The 23,877-nt window shown below is 41.1% G+C and overlaps 1 protein-coding gene across 2 annotated transcripts in view; it reads right to left on the bottom strand.

Annotated features, from left to right (window-relative positions):
• Positions 1-23,877, bottom strand: part of LOC117272259 (uncharacterized) — a 163,398-nt gene that overhangs the window by 102,544 nt on the left and 36,977 nt on the right. For both annotated transcript variants that reach the window (XM_078172892.1, XM_033651079.2), the window contains exon 2: positions 5,842-6,179. In XM_078172892.1, coding sequence (XP_078029018.1) covers positions 5,842-6,179 — 338 coding nt within the window. The remainder of the gene's footprint in view (positions 1-5,841; positions 6,180-23,877) is intronic.

The following is a 23,877-nucleotide window of genomic DNA, read 5'->3' as shown; positions in this document are numbered from 1 at the left end:
ATCACTAATTAAGCATCCCTCCCACTCTATCATTTTAAAGTCAAAGCAAGGAATTTGGAAACAGGAAAACTCATGCATATCCCACTGTAGTGGCAGAGCAAACGTCAGATGGGCACATACTTTCTTCATTATGTCCTCTCTACTCTATTACCAGACTAAGGTAATAGGCAATTTAGCTGTGTAACTAACTTGTGTCAATAGTCATGGTAGGCAGTAGTTTAATAGCCCGTAGCCAAGGGCACAGGTTTCTTTTATAATAATTATAATAATAATAATCAGTGTTGGGCAAGTTACTCTCAAAATGTAATACATTACATGTTAATAGTTACCTTCATTTAAAAATAACAAGTTACTTCACAATATTACTCTCTGTGCAAAGTAATAAGTTACTTATTACACTATTTTTGTGTAACTTTAACCAAAATGAGCTCAGAAGAACTAATGTTCATTTTAAATGGATGAGGGTCATGTTGTTAACATGTTGGTAATCAAAGCACAGAAGCTCCAGTTTATTACACTTCCTTTCATTCATTTGCTGCACAGGTCTGACCCATTCATACATTCACTTGCAGTGGGTACCATTTTGTGTTAAAATCCCCTACTTATGTCAATAATAACGTGATGATATAGAATGATTAAATGAATAGCCTTGGACACAGGGAGGGTCAGGCAGAGCATCAAAATCTAATAATTATGAGATATAGATAGATATATAAGTATTTGTGGGCCTATGATATGAAACACTAAACATAAACAAATAATATTTAGGTTAGCACAAAAAACAACAACAACAGAATGGCTTGCAAGTAAGTCACTATGATGAGCGCAAATTACTACATGGGAGTGCAAAAACACACCTGCCATCACCCAGTGTGCCGGTTAGCTACAGCAACACAGGAGAGAGAGTTGACTGTGTGCCGGCGTTGCTCTGTAGTTGTAGGGAATGTGAATGGAAACACATCCAACATACACTAACATCACCCAGATGTGCTGATCACCCGGACGAGGAAAAAAATAACAGGAGGTTAGCTCCTTATCCCAGCTGCTTTCAGGCAGCCTTAGGACGCAAAAAGCAGGATGGGACACGCTGAAGATGTTGCAGGCATATTAACAGAAATACACTGAACACAACAACGCACAGTATGGCATGACCCAGATGTGCTGATCACTGGCACCCCTCTGTAATGTAGCGTATAATGACATGAAAACACACAACAACCTTTGGATGATATTTTTTCTGTTGGCACATGAGTGGAAGTGGAGCAGTGTGGATCAGTGTGGATGAATGGAAAATAAAAACAATGAACAGTTTATTTCAGGTGGTAACATGTTACATGACATTGTAAATGTAATGATATTACCCCAAATCCTGTTGGTAATGTATTATATTACTTTGTTACTGCTAAAAGGTAAGATATTACTGTAACATATTACTTTTGTAACATATTACCCCTGCCATTATACATCTGACTCATATAGAGTTTTTAGGTCACAAAGATGCTTTATGTGTATTTATGTGAAACGGCTGACGTCCTGGACACGAGAAATTTGGGATTTTTTAGCGGAATCAAATAAAATCAAACAGAAGAGGATATATGTATAAAAAGATCTTTAATAGATAACACAGATAATAAAGATTAAAATGGATTCAGTCAACAATGGATTAAAAACAGACGGAGTGGTGGTGGTGGTGGTGGTGGTGGTGGTGGTGGGTAGTTTGGGAAAACGAGTCTGTAGAGGTGGGTTTTGAGGCCCTTTTTAAATGCTGTAAGCGTTGGGGCGTGTTGATGCGGTTACTGTGACTTCCATAGAGAGGAGGTGGGCACTGAAAATGCTGTTATCACCAAAGGTTTGGCACAAAGTCCTGAGGATCTGACAGTGGTTGGCATCAGCAGAGCTGAGACATCAGGAGGGGCAGTGCTGGTGGAGGAGGTCAGAGAGATAGGGGGGAGCCAGGTTGTTAAAAGCCTAGTAGGTGGTGAGTGGAATCCTGAAGTTTATTCTGTGTTCAACCAAGAGCTAGTGGAGGTCATGAAAGACTGGGGTGATGTGGTCACATGTACGGGAGCACACACAGCACTGTCGAGCCGGCAATTTCACTGAGCTAAAGGACTACAATGACTACAACCTTGTCGTAAACAACCCCCTTTCCATTTCCAGTGGGGGATTTCTACCAACGGACAATGAGGCTTCCTATAGAAAACCAATGGATTAGACAAAATGTCAAATAAATCATCACAGAAACCACAGTTTGCTACGATTTTTATGTCAGAACATCAACGAACACCACTGACCACTCGGTGAGTTTCATCGCTTTGAAAATGAATGTTTAGGGTGGTTTTAGGACAGATTCACACATGGCCATAGACAGCATTGTTAAGCCAGGCAGGGGAAAGCCAAATTCTCCGAAAAGGAGCAGTCGTAAAAAATTTTGGTCTTAACCACTCTATTTCATCATAAACAACCCAGAAATGGAGCTCAAAGTGCAAAATACCAGACTTCTCCTTTAAACGGAAATTTTGATTTATTTCAACCCGTCTCGTATCGTCCTAAATTTGTTTCAAGTCACTAGTGACATAGAAATAATAGTTAGCATGTTAACCGTTAGCCTAGATACAGCCGTAGCGTCAGACCTGTTAAAACTTAATTGAACGGGCATCCTTTCAAGTGCAAAGTTAGTCCACTAAACAAGCTTTTTCTCCACAAAGACCGCCTCATATCGTTAGTATAAATGTCAGAGAACATATAGAAAACGACATATAAACGTGTTGTCTTACCTTACAGGTGTGGTGCCATGTTTGTCGTTTACCATTTAGCTAAGGCTGCAACTGGTTGGAAGGAATGGGACCAGTTACAGCCTTAGCTAAATGGTAAACTGTGGGCATTGGGGTACAGCATTTACAGGTAACGTTACACCACCAATCTCCAGAGCTAAAGCCTTCCAGCAGCCATTCCTCCTCTCTCGTCCTCTACCTGTTGTGCCTCTCTCTCTCCTCCTCCTCCGTTCTTCAATTTCACGAAGCTCTTCATCAGTGTATTCTGGCTCAAATAAATAAGGGCGGCCCGTTCAATTACGTTTTAACAGGTCTGACGCTATGGCTGTATCTAGGCTAACGGCTAACATGCTAACTATTATTTCTATGTCACTAGTCACTTGAAACAAATTTAGGACGATAGGAGACGTGTTGAAATAAACCGAAATTTCCCTTTAAGGACGGAGTTTGTGGTGCTGTAGAGGATACTGTTGCAGTAATTGAGCCTGGATGTTACAAGTACATGGATGAGAGTCTCTGCAGCATAGGTGACAGCGAGGTTTGGAGGTGGTGGACAATGTTACGGAGGTGAGAGAGGAGTCCTCTGCTACTTTCATGTTGTTGTTATGGGGAAAAACAAATGCACATGTCTGCATCCACAATCTACACCCATATCAGCAGCCATTAGTGTACTGATACTGTCTTACAGTATTCAGGGCACATCTGCACATCACTACACAATGATCATGTCCACATGAGAAAGGTTAGCATTTAGAATCTTATCTAGTTGGAAAGGTGAAGCTGGATGATCCATAGAGGCACGTCTGAGAAGTTAGCATTATGGCTTCGACTGCTTATCTTGGTGCTGAAAGCCCAAGTTCCTGTTATATACAGGATGTCCCTGACAACATTTCAGGCTGCTGTGAGAGCGTCAGCATCCCCCTGTGTAATTGTCCTCTCATGCTCTGGACCTCATCTGAGATGTCAAGTAATGTGAAATGAGGGTGAGAAGCAGGTCACCAAAGTTAAAGTGCTTCTAGGTCTGCTTTAGAGGGAATATAAATGAGAAACTCAGACCAGCAGGCAGCCTTGTTAGTTTCAGCAGACTGCTTAAAGGGATAGGTTTGGATTTTTTCAAATCGTTAATACATCTGGGGCCAGATATAGATGTGTGTACGATATTTATAGGGGAAGAATATGCGGTGAGAATGTGTGCACCTCACACTGACTTCGGACCAGTGAAGACCGTTTTAGCCCAGATAGGTGCAGGTGATACAATAAGGTGGAGATTAAATACAAGTTAAAGGTCCAGTGGGTTTAGCTGGATATATTGGCAGGAATGGAATAAACTATAAAAAGTATGTTTTCTTGAGTATATAATTACCTGAAAATAAGAATCATTTTGTTTTTGTTACCTTTGAATGAGCCTTTTATATCTACATATGGAGTGAGGGTTCTACAGTGGCCCAGAACAGAAAAACCAAACAGTGGTTCTAGATAATAGGGCCATTTGCATTTTCACATTGGCCACCATAGTTAGCAGCCCTTCTGTGAACGTGTTGGAAAAAATACTGAATTTTAACACGAAACTGCTTTATTCAGTGTTTTTAGCAGTTTAAATCACCTAGTCTGATTGGTTTGGAGAAGAAGAGACCTCTGCAGATAATTTGGCTAGCAGTATAAGCCTCCTGAATGTCTGGATTTTAAGTTACCAGAGAAAAAAGGTGCTTACCGGTGTTGGTTAGCAGCCTGTTTCTGATATGCCATACAGCATTGTAGAAACACCCATTTGTAACATGAAACTGCTTTAGGCAATGTTTTTACTGGTTTAAATCACCTTGTCTGTTTGTTTTGCAGAGGAAGAGACTTCTGCAGATAATGCGGCTCATGGCAAAAACTTCCTGAACATCTTGATCAGAAATAATGTGAGCACACATTAAGTTCTCAGAAAAAAAAGGTGAGTACAAATTAGCGGGTGCTGGGCAAGTAGAATGTCTCCAACATGCCAAAAAGGGTAGGAGAAACATTGATTTGTAACTTGAAATTGCTTTATGGAGTGTTTTTAATGGTAAAACCATAACCGGGTCTGAGAAGAGACCTCTGTGGATAATTCAGCTCCTGGTAAAAACCTCCTGAACAATGAACACCAGAGGTGGCAGTTAGTCACACAAGTGCAAGTCATCAGCAAGTCTGAACTAATACCGTTCAAGGCTCCAGCAAGTCCCAAGTCACTGTGGCAAAAATCAAGCAAGTCAAGTCAAGTCCTTGCCACAAGTCAAGCAAGTCGAGTCATGTCATTGGTCAGGTGAATCAAGTCACAGGTCAAGTCATACCCACAAACTCATAAAGATAATATAACATAAACTGCACCCAGTGATGAAATGTAACTTAACACATTTACTCAGGTACTGTAAGTACAAATCTGAGTTTTTCCTTCCATTGTCACCATCTACCTCTACTGCATTTCTTTTATCTGACAGCTTTAGTTACTTGTTACTTTACAAATTAAGATTTTACACTCAAAACATATGAAAATGTACAAGAACAGCTGGAACTATGAGTCAATTATTGAACTAACAGAAAATAAATTTGCCACTATTTTGATAATCACCTAAGTCGCTTTGTAATGCAAAAACATTTCCAGGCTCCAGCTTCATAAATGTGAGCATTTTTTGCTGCCTTTGCTTTTTGATATTTACTTAGGACCTAAGTGCTGATGCTCTAAGGGCCCCAAAAAACCTTTAAGTCTAAAGTAAGCCAGAAAACCTGTTTGGTGGATGCACTCACTGGAATGAATGGGTCAGCATCTTGGGGACACAGTTTTCACTTTCCTTCATGAGTCAGAGGAAAAAATATTATCATGGAATAGTCTTCTTTAAAACACACTGTATTCGCCAAGGGAAGTTTCATGAGAGCAGTGCTTTCCTTGTGATGTCAGCAGTATTGTTGTAATTACTATTGCAGTGTTAAAGGTTTGGATCTGCTGATAAATCTTTCTCTGTGGAGAGAAAGTCAACAGAGGGCAGCAACATATCCTTTTTGTTCAACACTGGTAGCTAATGCACACCAGCACAGCTTTAAACCTCACCTGCTCCCTCATGCGCTCCTGGTGTCCCATGATGATGGCAGCATGGTGAGGATACTTCTGCCTCAGGTGGTCCAAAAACACCTCCTTCTTCCTCTCCACATCAGAGTGCTGCATCATCAGGCTGTCCAGCTGGCTGTCCCTGCTGCTTGCACGAGCGGCTGTGACGTAGCTTCGTGGTAAGGTGCTGGGAGAGCGTGGAGCCGTTGCACAGGAGGTGAAGTCCGGGTTACACAGCAGGCTGCTGTTAGTGTGTAGTTTCTTCTGTGGCACACACTCAGTGCTGCCGTCCACGGCAGTGGAAAAAGAAGAAGATACTCTGGACGGGGAGGTTCCTGGATCTGAGCGGAATAGATAAGAGTACAGAGAAAACAAATAGATGAAAGAAAAGAAAATGTAGGACAGGACAAGAGAAGGCAGAAGACAGAAAAATCATGACAAGATATATTGTATGGCTACATAAAAAATGTACAAAGTTGTCACAGTTGAACCATGTTGAATAGGTACACATTTCACTATCTCTCAAGCTCCTTTAGTTTTACTTAAATTCAAAATGCAACTTTGGATTCTGTGAAGGTGTGAATGAGAAGCTGGTTACTGGAAGCCTCTGTGATTAATAATCATGATGCATTTTGTTTACAGGCACCTTTCAAAGCACTCAAGGTCACCTGACAAGACACAGTTAGAAAAAGAAGCAGCAAAGTATCCATAGACCTTAAAGTCAAACAATCCAGTAATATACAATAATAAGTTAATAAAATAACTAGACAAAGTCATATTCATAAAAATTAGGTATAAAATCATCATAATAAACACATCATTACTGCAAGTCTCGATATGTCTGCCATTATTAAATAGAACTGAATATGCCAGCCTGAAAAGGTGTGTTTTCAGACAGGAGCTGAAAGTGGACAGGGAGTCAATATTGCAAATGTCATGGTGTTGAAGGCTCTAGAACCTGTGGTAGTCAAGCGGGCAGATGGTAATATCAGTTGGACTGCAGAAGAGGATCTAAGAGTACGGGACAGTTTTTATTAAAATAACTTGATTTACTTTTGGTTTCACACAGGAAATGAACAGCACGGTCTTCTGGGTGTAAGTCCAGAGTTTGTTTGACCCATCCCCCACCATTCTCAACCACCCTGTGTGGACTTTCTTGCTCTTCATGTTATGGTAGTTGCCCGCAGTATGAGAAATTGCAGCCAACCAGTGCATATCATACCGCTGCTAGGGGTGCCTCTGTGTGTCAGTGTCTGCTGCCGAGTGCCACTGACAAAGGTATTTGACAAGTTGGGAGTGAAATTATGAAATTGATTGATATATTGACTCACTCCATAGGTAATTGGTGATTAAAACTTAACTTTCATCTCTCAGAGTTCAGACTGTTTCCGTACAGCACAGCTACTTTCACAGATAACTGAGCCTCCTACGTGCCTGTCATTCAGCATCAACCCATATACCTTCTTCAGTCTGGACTGAGTGGAGTCCTGCGGGGATAGCCAGTGGCTGCTTGCTCCACTGCCGTTCAGCAGCTAACAAACCAGCCACTGATGCAACTAACAAACTCCATAAATCCATTCAGCAGCTCCACCATCCACAGTCAGACACACACACTGATTATTTACTGCTGAATTACAGCAAACACTTTGCACCAACAGCTGATGCTGCTCAGGCGTGAGTGTTTTTGCTGACTAGGGAAACATCCTGGTGCAGACTATTTGAGTTCACTCATGCAGCATTTGAAGATAACTGCAATCACGGCTGTTCTTTGCTTTTAATGTCCAATAGTTTACCACTAACATTGTCATCATGTCATGTTTTGTCTTGTCTCATGTTATCAACGTAAATAAAGCATATATTTGGTCTTAGTTCTACTTAATCAAGATCTATTTTTAGCTTGTCATCGTATTGTTTTCGTCATAGAAAATGGTCATTGACAAAACATTTTTTTGTCAACATTCATTAAAGCCACAGTGTGTAGAAATTTCTCCCATCTAACGTTGAAATCATATATTGCATTCAAACGGATAGCGCACTCCAGCGCCTCACTGTTTCAAATGTGTATTGCAACTACTGTAGCCGCTGTGTACCAAAAAGCTATGGTAACATTGATGAAACCATGTGATCCGATACTTCATGGAGTATTCATTCAGGCTCCTACACAGACACACGCAACGTGAGTTGACAAACCTCCTCCTCACCATGCTGGCTGTGTTTACAATGTAGGACTGTTGGGGCAGGTGTAAATCGAAACAAACCAATCATGTCTTGTCTTTTGACAACTGACAAGTGGCTCAGCCTCACACACCTCATCCCTCTCCTCGCATCACTGTGCTGTGATGCTGCTAACAGCGGCACAGTGATGCGAGGAGAGGGATAAGGCTTGTGAGGCTGAGCCACTTGTCACTGTTAGCCGTTTCCCAGCTAACAGCGGTGCTGGCCTGTGATTGCATTAGCTTTCTCCTTCAGCAGCCCTCTCCACCTGGGAAAGGCTACCCCCATGGATAAAAAGAAAAAAAAACACATTTTAGAATAATTGTATTGAACAGCTAAATCTGATATGACTGACAGAATTCTGAGTCAGTACAGCCCAAATTATAACATTAGTTGTCTCTAAAAGGTTGAGTGGTCTAATACTGCCTTCTGAAAAAGCGCAGGGAACATATCCTCTTTGTCTCGCTAAATTACGCCCCTGCCTGTGAGCTTGCATCGGAACTAAACACAACAAACCAAACACCTACCTGCCAAAATGTAAAATTTGGGACTTCAGTGGAACATAAAGTCAAAATCCCTCACTTTGACTCTGAATACTGTGCTGCTTTTAGCCAATTATTTGTATGGATCAGTTGCTGTGTGATGTCCATGTTGTTAATGTGCATCAGTGTATGGATAATTGCTGTAATAATGGAGGAACAATATGCAGCTCTGCAGATGGCGAGAACAACAGATTCAGGGAAGCTAAAAATAAAATACAACAGAGCATTCATTCAACTTCATATAGCACTTGTCCACAAACAGCTTGAGAGGGATTGTCACTGACTATAAACAGTGTGAGCTGGGATTTACAAGAGTTTATGTAGGCTAAGTATCTGCTTCCTGAATACCAGTGTTCTCATGAGGTGTCAATATTTGATCACACTTAAAGTGAGAAACAGGAATGGAAGTAGGTTGATGGAATTATCCAATAAATTCCACCAGGACATAAATTAACTGACTTAACAGCAGCAGTTAGTGACTTTGTTTTTGAAGCGCTGTAGTCCATTTAACCACACACGCATGCAAACACAAAAAACAATCACTGTACTTCTATCTCAGAAACAGAAATGGCTGATGGCACAGTACAGCCTGTATGTTGGACAGAAGAAATAGTTCAGTCTAAATGCCACTGATCCAGCCCTAACTCCAGCTTTCTGCTCTGCCTTCTGTGACTGATGCTGTCTACAGTGCTGTGTGGCATTTCACACTGTCAGACCTGCAGGCTCCAACTTACACTGTAAAAAATGAATTCACAGCAGAGGTGACACATCTGCAGCGCAGAAACTCTGCACAAGTGACTGGCCATCCAAACCTCACCAACTTTGATTTAAGCTATAAGTGCAAACACAGACTGGATGCCAACTGCTGTTATTTAGAGGTAAGCAGAGTAGAGGAATTGTCCTCTAGCTCCACAACTGTTTTATTTGGGTTTACAGTCTGTATATTGTTAGTTTGGATTAGTTGGTGAGCCTCCTAATCGCCTTTCAGCAGCAGCAGAATGGAGCTGAGTGGAGCTGTGGGCAAGAAATACCACTAACTCTCGTCAGGCTGTTCAATTGACAAATATTTCTAAGAGGTTACACAATAACTCCATGGGGAAACATAGGGAAAAAATAGATTAACATCCATCCATGTGAACCTAAAAGTCTGGGGAGCTATTTTACTTTGCTTGTGTTGGCTAAGTAAACATGCCTGACATGCTTCCCTGGGTGTCCACAACTGATGCAGGAGGGTGGGTATGTAGCGCATCATATTTTGACGTGTAGAGCCACTGACCAAGCGTTGGCGTTTCATGAGTTTGGAGTGAGAATGTGTTGTATACTTTTTCTGCGTGTGGTTTGTCTTTGGGGTGTTGCTGTATCTCAGCAGAAGCTGTTGTGCTGTGTGTCAAACACTGATCTATCTCTCTACACTCTATCTCTTTTTCATTACTTTCAACAGGCTGTTCTCATGCACTGTTTGTACACTTTCCCATGAAAAGTAATGCACCAACATTCATACATATCCCACGTAATGATGAGCTGGTAATACATATATAACCCACATGTTTTGGAAGGCTGCAATTGTCACGTGACCAATGTGCTGACGTGAGTAAACAAGGAAGCTGCTGACCACTCCAGTAAGGAGACAGGTCGGGGCAGTGGATTGTAACACAATAACAGTGAAGCAGTCGCCGGCAATAAAAATCTTAGACTTCATATTTGAGTCATATTTGAGTTTCTGCCTATAGGCAGGCAGAAGCAGATTCAAGACATTATCTTATTTGCTGAAGGGGACACGAGGGAGGGCCTTAAGTTACAGAAAGGAATCGTATATGATTGAGTGTTACCACATGTAGGACAGCTGGTGTGCTGAGATCTCAGCAGGACTTTTCTCAGTTTGGAACAATCTCCAGCCACAGTAAAAGAAGCCTCTGGCCGTGAGGTCTCTGGTTCTGTCAGGAACTCCATACAGCTCGTGCAGGGCTTGGGTGGTCTCAGTGTATGGTGGAATGTACATGTAAACTCCTTTAGGAGATAATAAGGTAGGCATCTGATCATAAGGGGCTGTAGGTTAGGAGAACAACTCGAAGAAATCTCCTCCACATCTTCCCACTGATCACTGCTGGTTGTTGATGATGAAGCAGACACCTCCCCTTTTGGTCTGCCGTGATTGTATTGTCCTGTCCAGGTAGCAAATAGAAAACCCCTCTGGAAAAATGGCGGAGTCTGGGACCAAAGGATCAAGCCAAGTCTCAGTGAAAAACATAATGATATAGTAGTTCTTAGTATCACATTGGAAAGCCATCCTGCTCCTGAGTCCATCCAGTGACTGGACATTTGTTAGAAGAATACTCAGTAGAGGAGGCCAGTTTATACATTTTCTCAGTCTGACCTGGAACCTGGCCCACGACCTTTCCAGGTACAGCAACAGGTAAGCCCATGGACGTGTTGTCCACCAACAATCTGATGTGCACAACTTGTTCTCTGTCATATTGTATGGGTTTGCTTGCGCAGCACACATGACGCAGAAGATACAAAAATACATGACAAATAAAATAACAAAATAAAACATGAAAAATACAAAGTCAATGAGGAGTTTGAGACGTGGCAGCTGTCCTCAGCAAAATTTTCTCTCAGTTAGTGAAAGTTGCCTAACAAGGAAAGTAATAAACTACTAGGCAAATTCAGGAATTTTTTTTTTTCTTTTTTCTTTTTTTCTTTTTACCAATTTCTTGTAGAGTACAGATACACGGGCTCCTCTCTCACACACATGCATAGTTTCATCATCCTGACATTTGGAGTTGTCCTAGGGCTTTGCTGCCTGTAATGAGGACATGATCACTTACTGGTTGGATGGAGAATGCTTTATTACTATAGCTGGAAGTTTATAAGGGCTGACTGCTGTGTGTGTGTGTTTTTTTAATTGACTGGTAACTAATATTAATATCACAGGTTCTGGTGAGCACATCAAAAGGTAACAATGCAGCATTCTGAGTTAGTTATTAATACTGCGGCCCACAGAAACATTACCATAGACTGTAGAAATAACATTACACAACCATTACACAACCCCCCCGCCCCCGTTTAAAACGTTTAAAAGTGATGGTTATTTAGCCGACGTGGGGTCTGATGAAAGTATGGAGCTCCCCAGCATTATGGAAGTGTAGTACTAATTCACTGCTGTATTATTTTATGTGTAGATCCTTGAGGAGTGGCCTTTCATTCATGTTACAACATGCTTCCTGCAGTAGGTCCATCACACAACAACTTAATGTTGTATCTATATAACGCGCCATATTTTGTCTTCTCTAGCAAAGCATAACATCATCTATACTTCCTCAGTGTGGACTAGTTGATTTATAACCTCAGACTGGCAGTGTGTGTCTCATACTTGTAACTAACTTCATAGTTTGAGTGCATTGAGTGCGGTCACACTGCTTGCTATACGGCAAAATGCAGTGTACTACTGGCACACTCAAATGGTCCAAGTATGGAGTGAGGGACACTTCTCACCCTCAACGGTCGGGGTCATCCCTATGTTTCCCAGGTTCTATGTTTCCCGGGTTCTATGTTCCCTGCTCAACCAAAAAGGGTTCTATGTTTCCTGCTTACTAAAAAAAAGGTTCTATATTCCCCGCTTATCCAAAAAAGGCAGGAAACATAGCAGTTGCATTAATATGTTGTTTTAACATCTCTAAACACACACAACGGAACACAATGGGGAGAAATTACAATGAGAAACTTACCCTTTGGGCAATCTATGGTAGGCAATCTGGGCAATTATATCCTTTCCAGAAGGTTTTTTAATCCAGCCGTAGAACCCGGGAAACATATAACCTTTTTTGTGTAAGCGGGGAACATAGAACCTTTTTTGCAGGGTTAAGTGGGGAACATAGAACCCGGGAAACATAGAACCCGGGAAACATAGATACACTCCCCAACAGTCACCATCTTTGTGTAGTAGCAGAAGCTACGTCACAAACTTTTCAACTTCTGACATGGCAGCTGGTGACAAAGGAGCCTGTTAGTTGTACATGTTTTTTGCACTGAGTACCAAAAGAAGCCCTCAGTAATGTTTGTTGGGTCTATAATGATTTGGTACCATGAACAACAATGCTAACGTTAGCAGTGCTAGCTAAAATTAGCATTTGTTAGCAAGCTAACTTGCTCATAGCTACAGTGGCACATTCTAATAAGCACTGAAGTTGTGGCTCAAGATTGGTTTAAGTGTGTGTGGAGACAGCAGTCAAATCTTGGCAATAATGCTCCGCTGTTCGTTTGCAAGTCACTGTTAAAAGAAGATGAGGGGGTTTTAAAAAAGCCACTTTCGGTAAGTGTAAAACAGCAGTGTGTGATTTGAGACAACACTACCCTGTTGAAATGAGTACATCACAAAGAAGTATTTGGTGTACATAGTGTACTGTATTAAAGTGTACTAACGAAAGCATGCGATTTGAGACACACTCTGGATCCCTGTCATCAGGTGTTCGGTCTCTCGCAAACTAACCAAAGTGCAAATGGGGGGCTCTTTGAAGGTAAAGCTCTGACTCTCAGGAAAAAAGAGGCAGCTGATGAAGTATCTGCAGGGTTGCACTGGCTCACTTTGGTTGAGAAGTGGGGCACACAATGGACCGGTCGCCAGCCTTTCCCTGTCATAGTCACACATGTCTGCACCTAGTCTGCTTTTGTAGTGCATCTGTACAATGGTGGTGTTAAGTCTGCAAGGTCACAAATTTTGGGTGGCCCACACTTTGCACACATGGGTTACATACCTTTGTGAACTTGGGAGATGATGGAATCTAAGTCATGCACACTCACAGAGCCACAACGATGCAGCAACCAGGAGTTAGGCTTTATAAATCTGCCTCAGATGTTCCTCATCTTATGAATCCTTTTTCAAAATAAATCACAATATTAAACAAGGCCAACCTCTAATTTTTTAAAGAGCTGGAAGTGTTGGATTGAAGCAGGAATTCATGCATTCATGCATCCTGTTAAGTCTGGAAGTTATGTTTGGGTACTGCACCAATATTTGGTAAGCATCATCAACGGATACATTATAACCATATTTCCTGCTTAAGTTAACACTGACACATAGCCTTTTTTTAAGTCGCTGGGATTCATTATATTTCCTAACACAGCTATCTTCTATGTTAAACTTTCCCGCAGCCTCCTCTCATCAGTAACAAACAGCCCACAACAGAAACTCGCAGAGTATGAACTTAATCCGCTCGGTCCAACCTGACACAGTAACTGAGGCTGAAAACCATTCTTCCAACATGACTTGTGGACTCTTTCTCTCCCAAGGTTCTGTTCTTAATGAGGCTTAAGATGCAGTGAATTTAGTGGTAAATTAGTCACAAACATTTAAGGCATGGTGTAGTACCATTTCTCTTAGTGCTTGTGGACTTGATGCTGGTGGTGCAAAATAAGTGTTTTTTTGTAAAACTTTTTATTACTATTTATTAAAACAAATATGTTAGTTTGTACATTACTGTAAACCAAACAGCAGGTGGTGAAGTGTAAGTGAAACATTTATAAGGACACACCACTCAAAACTAATGGCAATGTTGCTCTATGTCTGCTGAGTGTGTAAATAGGCAACTGTTTGCTAACGTCTTCCCCATAATAATAATCAGTCATCTTGGACAGGACACTAGCAGGGTTTCAGACAATGCCAGACCAAGGCCTATTGTTATAATTATGATGATGATTATTATTACAAACCAGAACATGAGCTAATGAAAAATCAACAAAAATTAAAAAAAACTCAACTAACAAACAATGATGAAAAAAAAACAATAAAAGAATACGGCATGTATTCTGCCACCTACAGGAAGATCCACCACTGGCTTTAGTTACCACTGCTGTTAATTTTACTTGTGAAATCTTTCATCAACAGGAATTAACAGCACTTACATTATGGAATCTAGTGGAATATCATGACATTTGTAGTAAAAAATTAAATTAAATTAAAATTAATTAAAGGGAAAAAAGGAGAAATTTAATAAAAATAATTTTAACTTAAAGCAACACTTACCTTTCTGGAAATTTTACGCTTTTCTTTGTTTAGGTTAAAATGCTATTAATAAGCTGATGGCACACTAAAATGTAAGTGAATTCCACCAGAGATAAAAACTCATAATTATATCATTATCATATGATTCTAAGAAAGTTTTCTCCTGTCCTGTCTGTCTTCCCCACGTGGAGGCCTCCGACTGACATTACCGCTCACGTAACATCACCTGCCCTCGAGTCTGTGAGACAACACAGCTAGTAGCAGGGACGCTTGTGGATATAGACTTTTCTCCGTAACAATGGCAGACAAATGCGGACCACCCCTTCCACCTCCAGCGGCTCCAACAGGGAAATCAGTTGACAAGACTATTGCAGAAAAAGCTAACACTAAGTCAGAACTCGATGCTGCAAGAGCAAAAACGTGGGTCAGCATCGGCTCTGCTTTCAAGCGATGGCGAAGACTGATGCAGCTTCATCCTGAGCTAAAAAAGGACGAGATGGTCGCAGAGTTTCTGCAGGACAGGTATTTTTAGTTTGCCTCTAATGTAACATAGGTTATAACATTATATATGACAACACAGCATCCAGTTGCTAATGGCTAACGTTAGCCCACTGTAGCATAGCCTCTGAAACATTAACGTTATCTTCCTTGTGCCTTTCCACTTACTAGTAACGTTAACGCTACTATCTAACGTTAGCACTGTAACCTTATTCTAAAACTCATCAGTCATCACTGACTCTGGTTGAGTTTTAAAACTCCGGGGTTGCGTTTGACTGTCTTGGTTGTAAAGTTACACTCGCTCTCCTCTTTGGTGTATCTAACGTTACCTTGCCAACGCCTACGTCTATCATAGATGTAATTAGGACATATCGGAGGAGGGGGGAGTAGGCCTTTGGAGGGAGGTGGAGTTGCAGGAGGCGCACACATGAGCGCGGAGCACAGAGAAGCAGTCAGAGCTACAGGCTACAGTGAGGCTAAAACAGAGTTCAAATAACGTTTTTCGAAACAACTTTTTATAGTCGGGGCTTCAGGACGCTTGGATCACTACAGATGAGCATGTTGGAGATAATTTGTGGTTTCAATTTTGTGTTCTTGGACGTTAGTCTGGGGCGCCGTCAGCCATTAGGTGTGCTAGCCGCTCCCCCTGTTGAGGGATGTGAGGACTCTAAAACTTCACCAGGGCCTCCGTCCTGAGTAGATAATGGCTGAATTTTCATTTTTGGGTGCACTATCCCTTTAAGTCTCCACGACCGAATTGAGCTAGCTAGCTAAAATTATTAGCTATCGCTAGCTAATAATTAGCTAATAATAAGATGGCAAAGGATTATTTTAGCACGCGATGCCTACCAGAGAGGCAACGGTACAGTATATTGATAAGCTTAATATTGCAAGTCTACCTCAGTGTCCCTTCTCCTTACTTTGCTCGTCTTGGAAAAAACATGATGTGGAGATTCTTTTTTAAGAAGATGAGCAATTCAGCATGCTCAGCCGTCAGCCTGCTCCTACTACCGGCACACTTTGTTGTTTTGAGACATGCCTCTACATGCTGGTAGATTGATAGAAGTGCTAGAGCAGACCATCCGGATCCGGTTCTTTTTTGGAACCGGGTCCAAAGTTCCGGTTCTGGAACCGGTTCCATCACATTTGGCGTAACGGTTCCTGCAAACGGTTCCTAGATTGTAAAAAAAAACAAAAAACGTCACGTGCATTTCCATTAGAGTGCGGCACGGGCCACATATTTCTGTCCGAACCCGACCGAGCCCGACATTATCTAATCACTAAAGCACTGAGTTTGTGTCACACAGTTGTTATGGTTACAGGCTTTAACAGGCCGGGCGTGCACCGTGGGTGCTCAGCGGAGAGGGAGACCTCCGTGTTTGAGATGGGAGCGGGTAGCAGGAGGTCCGAGGCTTCCAGCGAGAAGAGCTTTAGAAATATAACAAAATAAGATAAAATAGGAGACACCTGTCTCCCTCTTTTATTTAATTTTCAGCGTTTAATCAAGGCGGAGGCTGGCGACGGGAGGTCCGAGACTTCCAGCGAGGGGAGAGATAGAAACAAACAGCCAATGTGTGTGTGTCTTCTGTTCAGGGGTTGTCACGTAAATAACAGTGCCCAAGCAAGAATGCATATAAGTATTTTTTATTACATTGCTGTGGTTAATTTGAGGCAATAGTGTTACTGTAGAAATCAGAGAATCACTTTTTGTTGTTAAATATTCTCAGGGAGATGATACAGGCTCTAAATCTGAAATACACACCACACACAAATGTGTATTTTCATCTAATGGTACTGTGCAACAGTTAAGTTAAGTTAAGTTTTTGTATTTGTATGATTGCATTTGTGTTTATTATATACTTGTTTAAGTATAGCAAGTATAATGAATATAATGTAGGAATCGGTAAGAGGAATCGGTAAGGAATCGGAATCGTTAAAATCCTAACGGGTCCCAACCCTACTCACAAACCTACTCCTTGTCCCACATTTGGTTTATTGGGACCTGGTCACCCTAGCTGTGTGAAATGCAAGAAAGGTAAGGGCAGCTTTAAGATTACTATGCTATCAGGGCGTCGGTGGCTTAATGGATAGAGCAGACACCCCATGTACAAGGCCGTAGCGGCCTGGGTTTGACTCCAGCCTGTGGCCCTTTGCTGCATGTCACTCCCTCTCTCTCTCTCCCCCTTTCACGCTTGTCTGTCCTATCATTTAAAGGCTAAAAATGCCCTAAAAATATCTTAAAAAAAAAAAAAAGATTACTATGCTATACTATATACATACACACACACATACACACACATATATGTATATATAAATATATATATATATATATATATATATATATATATAAATAAATATAAATAAATATATATACATATATATGTGTGTGTGTGTGTGGGGGGGGGATAAAACTTGCTCTTCATATATATATATATATGTGTATGTGTGTGTGTGTGTGTGTGTGTGGAATAAAACTTGATCTTTACTGATTCCACCACGAGTAGTTCCAACTTCAGATAATGTTCTGATCACACACAAAAGAGCTTTAACACTTTTTTATTTCAAGAAGGCCTTTCATGTTGTCATTTGATACTGCATTACACAGGCAAAGTGAATATCCCTTGCATGGTCTCTTTTTTTGTCCTGAACCTTTCTGTACTTTACAACATGCATCTTTACTAAAATGTCATCATCTCTTAAAAGCTCTGTGCTATTCCACAACAGGTGACAAACACCATTCCCCCAATTTCCAGTTTGTGACATCACATGACCTTTGTGTATATCTAAATTAGATAGGAAGTTAGTTAAACAAAATGTTTTTTATAATTACACAAATACAGTTTAATGGAAATACTAGTATAATAGTAATAATATAATAGTTACCTACAGTATTTGTTCCAGCTGCAGCAAGTTCAGCTAATCCAACACTGTCTGTTCACACTCTGATGTCTCAGTAACACAGGCTGCAGTGATAGAGCTCACACTGCTCAGGGCAATGTACTGGAAAAGTTCAAATAGGGTTTGTGTGTGTGTGTGTGTGTGTGTGTGTGTGTGTGTTCCTGAGGAAGCATGGAGGGCTGGTCTCACTTTTTCCAGACCTCCTTTTGTTTCCCCTCTAAGTTCGGAGGGGAGCTATAGTACAACACAATAACACACTGGCAGGATGCAGCAGTTCCCACATTTAATTTGTTTTTGTAAGTGAGTCGATGTCATTGTAAATGAGGGTCGCCCCTCAGTGATCTCTCAAGTATAAATAAAGGTTGAAGGTGAACATGCAAACAATGGATTTGTAGTGCTCCATTCCCCGAGGTGAGATTGAGAGTGTAATTGGAGAGACTATGACAGTTAAGAGTCAGATGAAAAATAGCATTCTATTCATCAACTAATTTATCTTTACTGTCAAATGCTAATATCACGCTAACATGCTCACAATAACAAAACTATTATGCTCATGTTTAGAAGGGAAGGTACACCATATTCAACATCTAAAGGCCCAGACACACCATCAAGAACTCCTGGCAATGAGGCTGACTGTTGCGTTGCCTCACATTGCCTGTCTCTTGGCCAAAAAGTTTCACTGAACACACCCCAAAGATGACAGCCAACGGCCAACTAGCACGTACATTTTGCATTTGTGTGAGACAAAATAAGTCTCCACACCAGCAGATGCCAGTCGTCTGTATTCGTCATTCAAAAAGGGAAAGTGAAGATTGACAGGACGGATCCAAGACTCTGCTTATCCAGTTAGCACATTAACAACACGAACTGATGCTGAACGAACCAACATCTGACTGTTGAGATCCACTCACTGAGGAGTGAGGGACTGCTGCGTCCTTGTGTTCACTGAGACATGGATGAACGGTAACATATCAGACTCTGGTGTTGAGCTAACGGGGCTAACACTACATAGAGCAGACAGGGAGGCTGCATCATCTGGTAAAAAACTCATCAGTCATCACTGACTCTGGTTGAGTTTTAAAACTCCGGGGTTGCGTTTGACTGTCTTGGTTGTAACGTTACACTCGCTCTCCTCTTCTGTGTATCTAAAGTTACCTTGCCAACGCCTACGTCTATCATAGATGTAATGAGGATGTAATGGAGGAAGGGGAGTAGGCCTTTGGAGGGAGGTGGAGTTGCAGAAGGAGGGGGATGGGACTTTAGAGGGAGACGGGGGTTGTGGATGTTCAAATTTTTTTTCAAGTGTTGTGTGAAATGCAATAAAGGTAAGAGTAGCTTTAACAATAACACAAACCATTACGAACAATTTCTGCTGAAGAGCTCAATGCTTATCTTTCATAATATAACATGTTTGATTTGATATCAATTAATATCAATATAAGTATTGCTTTGCTGAACCGGCAATCCGAGTGATTTCATCTATGGCCTCTGCCAGCTTTGACACAGATTCAACTTGCTGAGTCGTCCAAACAAAACAAACAAAAGCTGACAAGGGCCGACTAGTGCCAAAGGTGTGTGCACACCGCAAAAACTAGGGCTTATTAGCCTGCTAACATTTACTAATTGGCAGAAAACACAAAGTAGCTACAGATGAGGCTGATGGGAATGTCACAAATGTTGTAAGTGTGCGATCATAAATCAAATATTAAAAAAATTCAAATGTTGATAGGGGCAAAGTTTTTGTGATTCATCCTGAGGGGAATGTGAATGTCTGAACCCATTTCATGCTAATTCATCCAATTAGTGAGACATGTTACCCAACACATCAAATGTCAAACTCATGGTAGAGCCAGAGTCAAAAGTCTCGAGATCATCAGTAGGATTCGTCATGTGGAAAACATGAATGTCTGCACATAATTTTATGTCAGTCCATCCAATGGTTGTTGAGTCTGGACCAACTGCTGGACTGACTAACTGATATTGCCATCCCATAAGCCCTGCCACTAGCATTTACCGATTTTACCAAGTTTAGACAGTGAAATAGATCTAAAGCAAATATAGTCCAATTTGGAAAAAGCACCTTAAAAGTAAAGTGTAAGCAAACAGGCTGCTTCTGACTTGGCACAAGCATTATCTGTGGATTAACTTTGCCAAAGAACATGAAAAGGTAATCCTGATGAACATTGACAACACATTCCTTGGTCAGATGAAGGCAAAATTAAAATGTCTGGATCAGATAGGGTCCAGCATGTTTGCTGTGGACCTGGCCCAGACTACCACAGAGACTGCATCATGTCGTGTTATTAGCTAAAGCCCAAGAAGAATAAAGTGAATTCATTTGATTAACAGAAATGCTTGTTTAGTTATACTATAATGAGAGGTCCATAAGAACTAACCACAACAAAAGTCAGTACACCCTTCAATGGTGAGATTCCACTTTATTTTGGAAGCGATCGTATGCTCGGTAGAAATAAAATAGTTCCTACATGAAACTGCTCACAATAAGGTCTGTGGATTATCTTGAGTAATCAAGTCATGAATTCTGGAAAGAGACATTGCTGTTGAGTTTTTCAAATGCAATTTTTGGCACTTTGAGCACCACAAACTGAGTGCCATCTCCATTATACTGGAGAGAAGGCAGATATCTCTATGGCTGATAACACGTGGAAACTCCCACTAAAACAATCTAGTCTGACAAGTAACACTACAGGTAAAGGGGAAAATATGTATTTTTGGTTTTGGGGTGAACTGTCCCTTAAAAACTGACCTTGATGAATAAATGAGAAGAAATAAGAAGAAACATCACATATAACGCAGAGCTGTCTTCCCAAACTTCCCAAACTAGAATATTTTCCCATTTAATTCCCACCTCCCATCAATTCTAATCCGCAGAATGAAATGAGTCAGTAACATCCAGGACGAGCTGTTGAGGAGAGATGGAGGAGTGCAGCCAGTCCTCCTTGATAAAAATGAAAATATGATCCCTCTTCTTCATGTCATGTTTGAAGGCGTAAAATCCCTCTTTAACGTACCTTCCACCCTACATTAACATCTCCATTTCATCACTTAAATCGAGTGGATTAAACTGAAGCTTCACAGCCGCATGCCATAATCTCCCATCAACCCCTGCTGGCACCACAGGGAGGAGGACTGTGCAAATAAAGTCTGGGCCTAATAACACATAAACAGGAGGAAGGCAGACTCCTGATACAGCTTGCTGTGATGCAGCTGTGGGTTTGTTCAGTATCATGCTCTATCACAGTGAATATGTAAATTTGAAGAAAAAGGTAGATGTGTTTTTTAAGGGAGGCTGAGGTCCAGGAAAATCAGCTATCCACATATTACGTCAGCTGCTCTCAGTGTCAAGTATTGCTGTGGATGAATTTGATTTACTAGTTAGTTAATTGAAAGCCCAGTACATCTCATAAAGATGCTAAGGGTACCATTGGTGTCAGTATCACACTCTGAGGGGCGTGACAAAGCACTGGTATTTGATGATCTGTGGAGAGAGCAGGTTATCCTTTTGATAAGTTAAAGCTGAGTTTTGTAATGAAAAGATGCTGTCTTTTATGTTTTATTAAACATGTAGACTAAATGATGTTTTAGATTTTACATATCCTTATAATGTTGATTAAGGGATAAGCTACACTAAGTTAGACTTATTCAGTGTATATATAATTTGTTCTGTGTCCTACTGGCAACTATACATCTTTCAAAGTTGTCAGATTGCTCTACTGATTACATTACATTAGTGTCTTTCTTATAATGGTGTATCTTGCATTTGTAGTCATTTGCACATCATACAAGTGATCAGCTACGAGGAGTTACAAATTACTGTATGTATTACTGACATATAACTGGAGGAATCCCCAAGGAGTCTATCCGCTCTCCAAACTATGTTTGGTCAACAAAACACACAGAGGTAGTGATGTGGCAAAAGATGCAAGACGACATGCAGGACAGGAGTTCTTCCCACCACAAATGTATGTCCATAAAAAGCTTCCAATCCAAGGTATTTGTGCACTGATTTGCTTGGAGGGAGCATCAAATAGGCTTTGATGCTCCTCCCAAAGGTCCACAAAATTTTCCTCCATTTCTTGGATCAAAGCAAATTGCTTGCTGATGTTCTGTTGCTGATGTTACAACTCCTCCCCCTGATATTTCCCTCGCCCTGAATCATGCACTCTCATGGAGTGCCCCAGGAATGAGTCCTAAAACCTGGAAATGAATGAGCATTTTGCCACTCCTGGTTCCCTTGTCTGGAAGTCAGTTGTTTTTTTTTTGTTTTTTCATGGGTTTTTGATTAGATGCCTGAAATAAGGTCTGTGGTTAACACAAGCTTAAAGGCGGTGTATGTAAGAATGTGGCCAAAATGATTACTGCACTCAAATTCAAAATACTGCAGCGAGTCGTGTCCGTCCCCCCTCCCATACAGATTCGAGGTTGCTGGACAGTGGCACGCTGGAGACTGATTTGTTTGCCCACGGACGGCTGCCGTGGCAGGGCCGCGTCACTGCGTCCTTGATCTTCGGTTTTCCAGCGGACCGTTCAAGCAAGTCCGGCTTCTCTGCTGCTAACGCTGCTACCGGGATACAGCTGAGGAGACTGCTAATGCTATGTACTGGGGCACTGCTAACGCTGCTTGCCATGCTGCTGTAGCTCAGTCGTAACTGTAACTGATGCTGAGACTCTACTGACTGCGTGACTGGTAGACGGCGGTGGGTGGCGCAACAGGCCAAAACACAAATTCAAAACATAAACAGGATTTGCAGACTGCAAAAAAATTTTTTTAGATGCAAATATTCTGGCTGTACTATTGTTGTCGGTGAGATCAGTATGTTATATGAACATTATTCCTTAGTCTCTGTGACATATTAGGAGGATTTGACGACTATTTGCTTTAGATTCCTTACATATAGCTCCTTTAAGAGACTTTCACGTTTTGTTCTACCACATAAAATACATCAGTAAAAACTCGTGAATTTTGAAGCTTTTATGTGTCTTAAAAAAGGCAGTTGCTAACAAGTGGTTAAATGAAACTACAGAACGTCATCACGGCTATACAGCCAGTCATGCAACCATAGTGACGTTCGTTTATAGCCTAACGTCAGCGTCTTACTTCTGGTGATTGAATTTAGGCTTTAAAAATTATAAAAATTGTGTGCATTTGAAAAGATTATCTTACTGAACAAAACATGTACCATAAATGTTATTTTTCCATAGAACTTATTTTCTGCAATAATCCAAAATCCAGTGGAAAAAATCCAATTGGCATTTTGACAAGGAAACCAGGGTGCTGCTAACTTCCAAATCGGCCTACAGAAAAACGTCACCCCTGGAGCACTCTGTTGATTTTAGACAAAACAAAAATCACATTACAGGATTTGGGCTCACAGACAGGTCCAGAAAAAAACTGCTAGAAAATTGACACATAGCAACTGTTGCTGCTGATTTGCCTCTGATCCAGAGCTTTTGTTGGCCATCTCCAAAAACTATTGGCATGTAGAAAATCACAGCTAAATTCTTGTAATGTAAAGTTTCTATTAAATGGCACGGTAGATATTTTGGTCTATTGCACTCAAAGTCCACAGTCAGGACAAGCAAACTCAGAAAAACACTAAAAAAAAAAAAGCATCTGTGTTGGTGTGGGTGTGGTGCTTTGGGGATGAGTGAGGTGATGAAATTCAATCTTGGAAGGGTTTGAGTAATAGAGCCACAGGTTCAAAAGGTTTTACAAATCTGTGTATTTCAGAATCTCTCTGAGTCAGATTGCTCGGTATATGTCAACTGTACACTCTATTTATAGTATCAGTCGATTCTTGTGCAGAAACAGTTACCTAGGCTACAAATTTCTTTGCTAAAGTCACACTACTTCCACTTGTGGGC

This window comes from Epinephelus lanceolatus, chromosome 12 (genome assembly GCF_041903045.1).
Source record: "Epinephelus lanceolatus isolate andai-2023 chromosome 12, ASM4190304v1, whole genome shotgun sequence".
Classification (NCBI taxonomy): Eukaryota; Metazoa; Chordata; class Actinopteri; order Perciformes; family Serranidae; genus Epinephelus; species Epinephelus lanceolatus.
The sequence above is the reverse complement of the archived record's forward strand: the minus strand, read 5'-3'. Positions and strand labels throughout refer to the sequence as shown.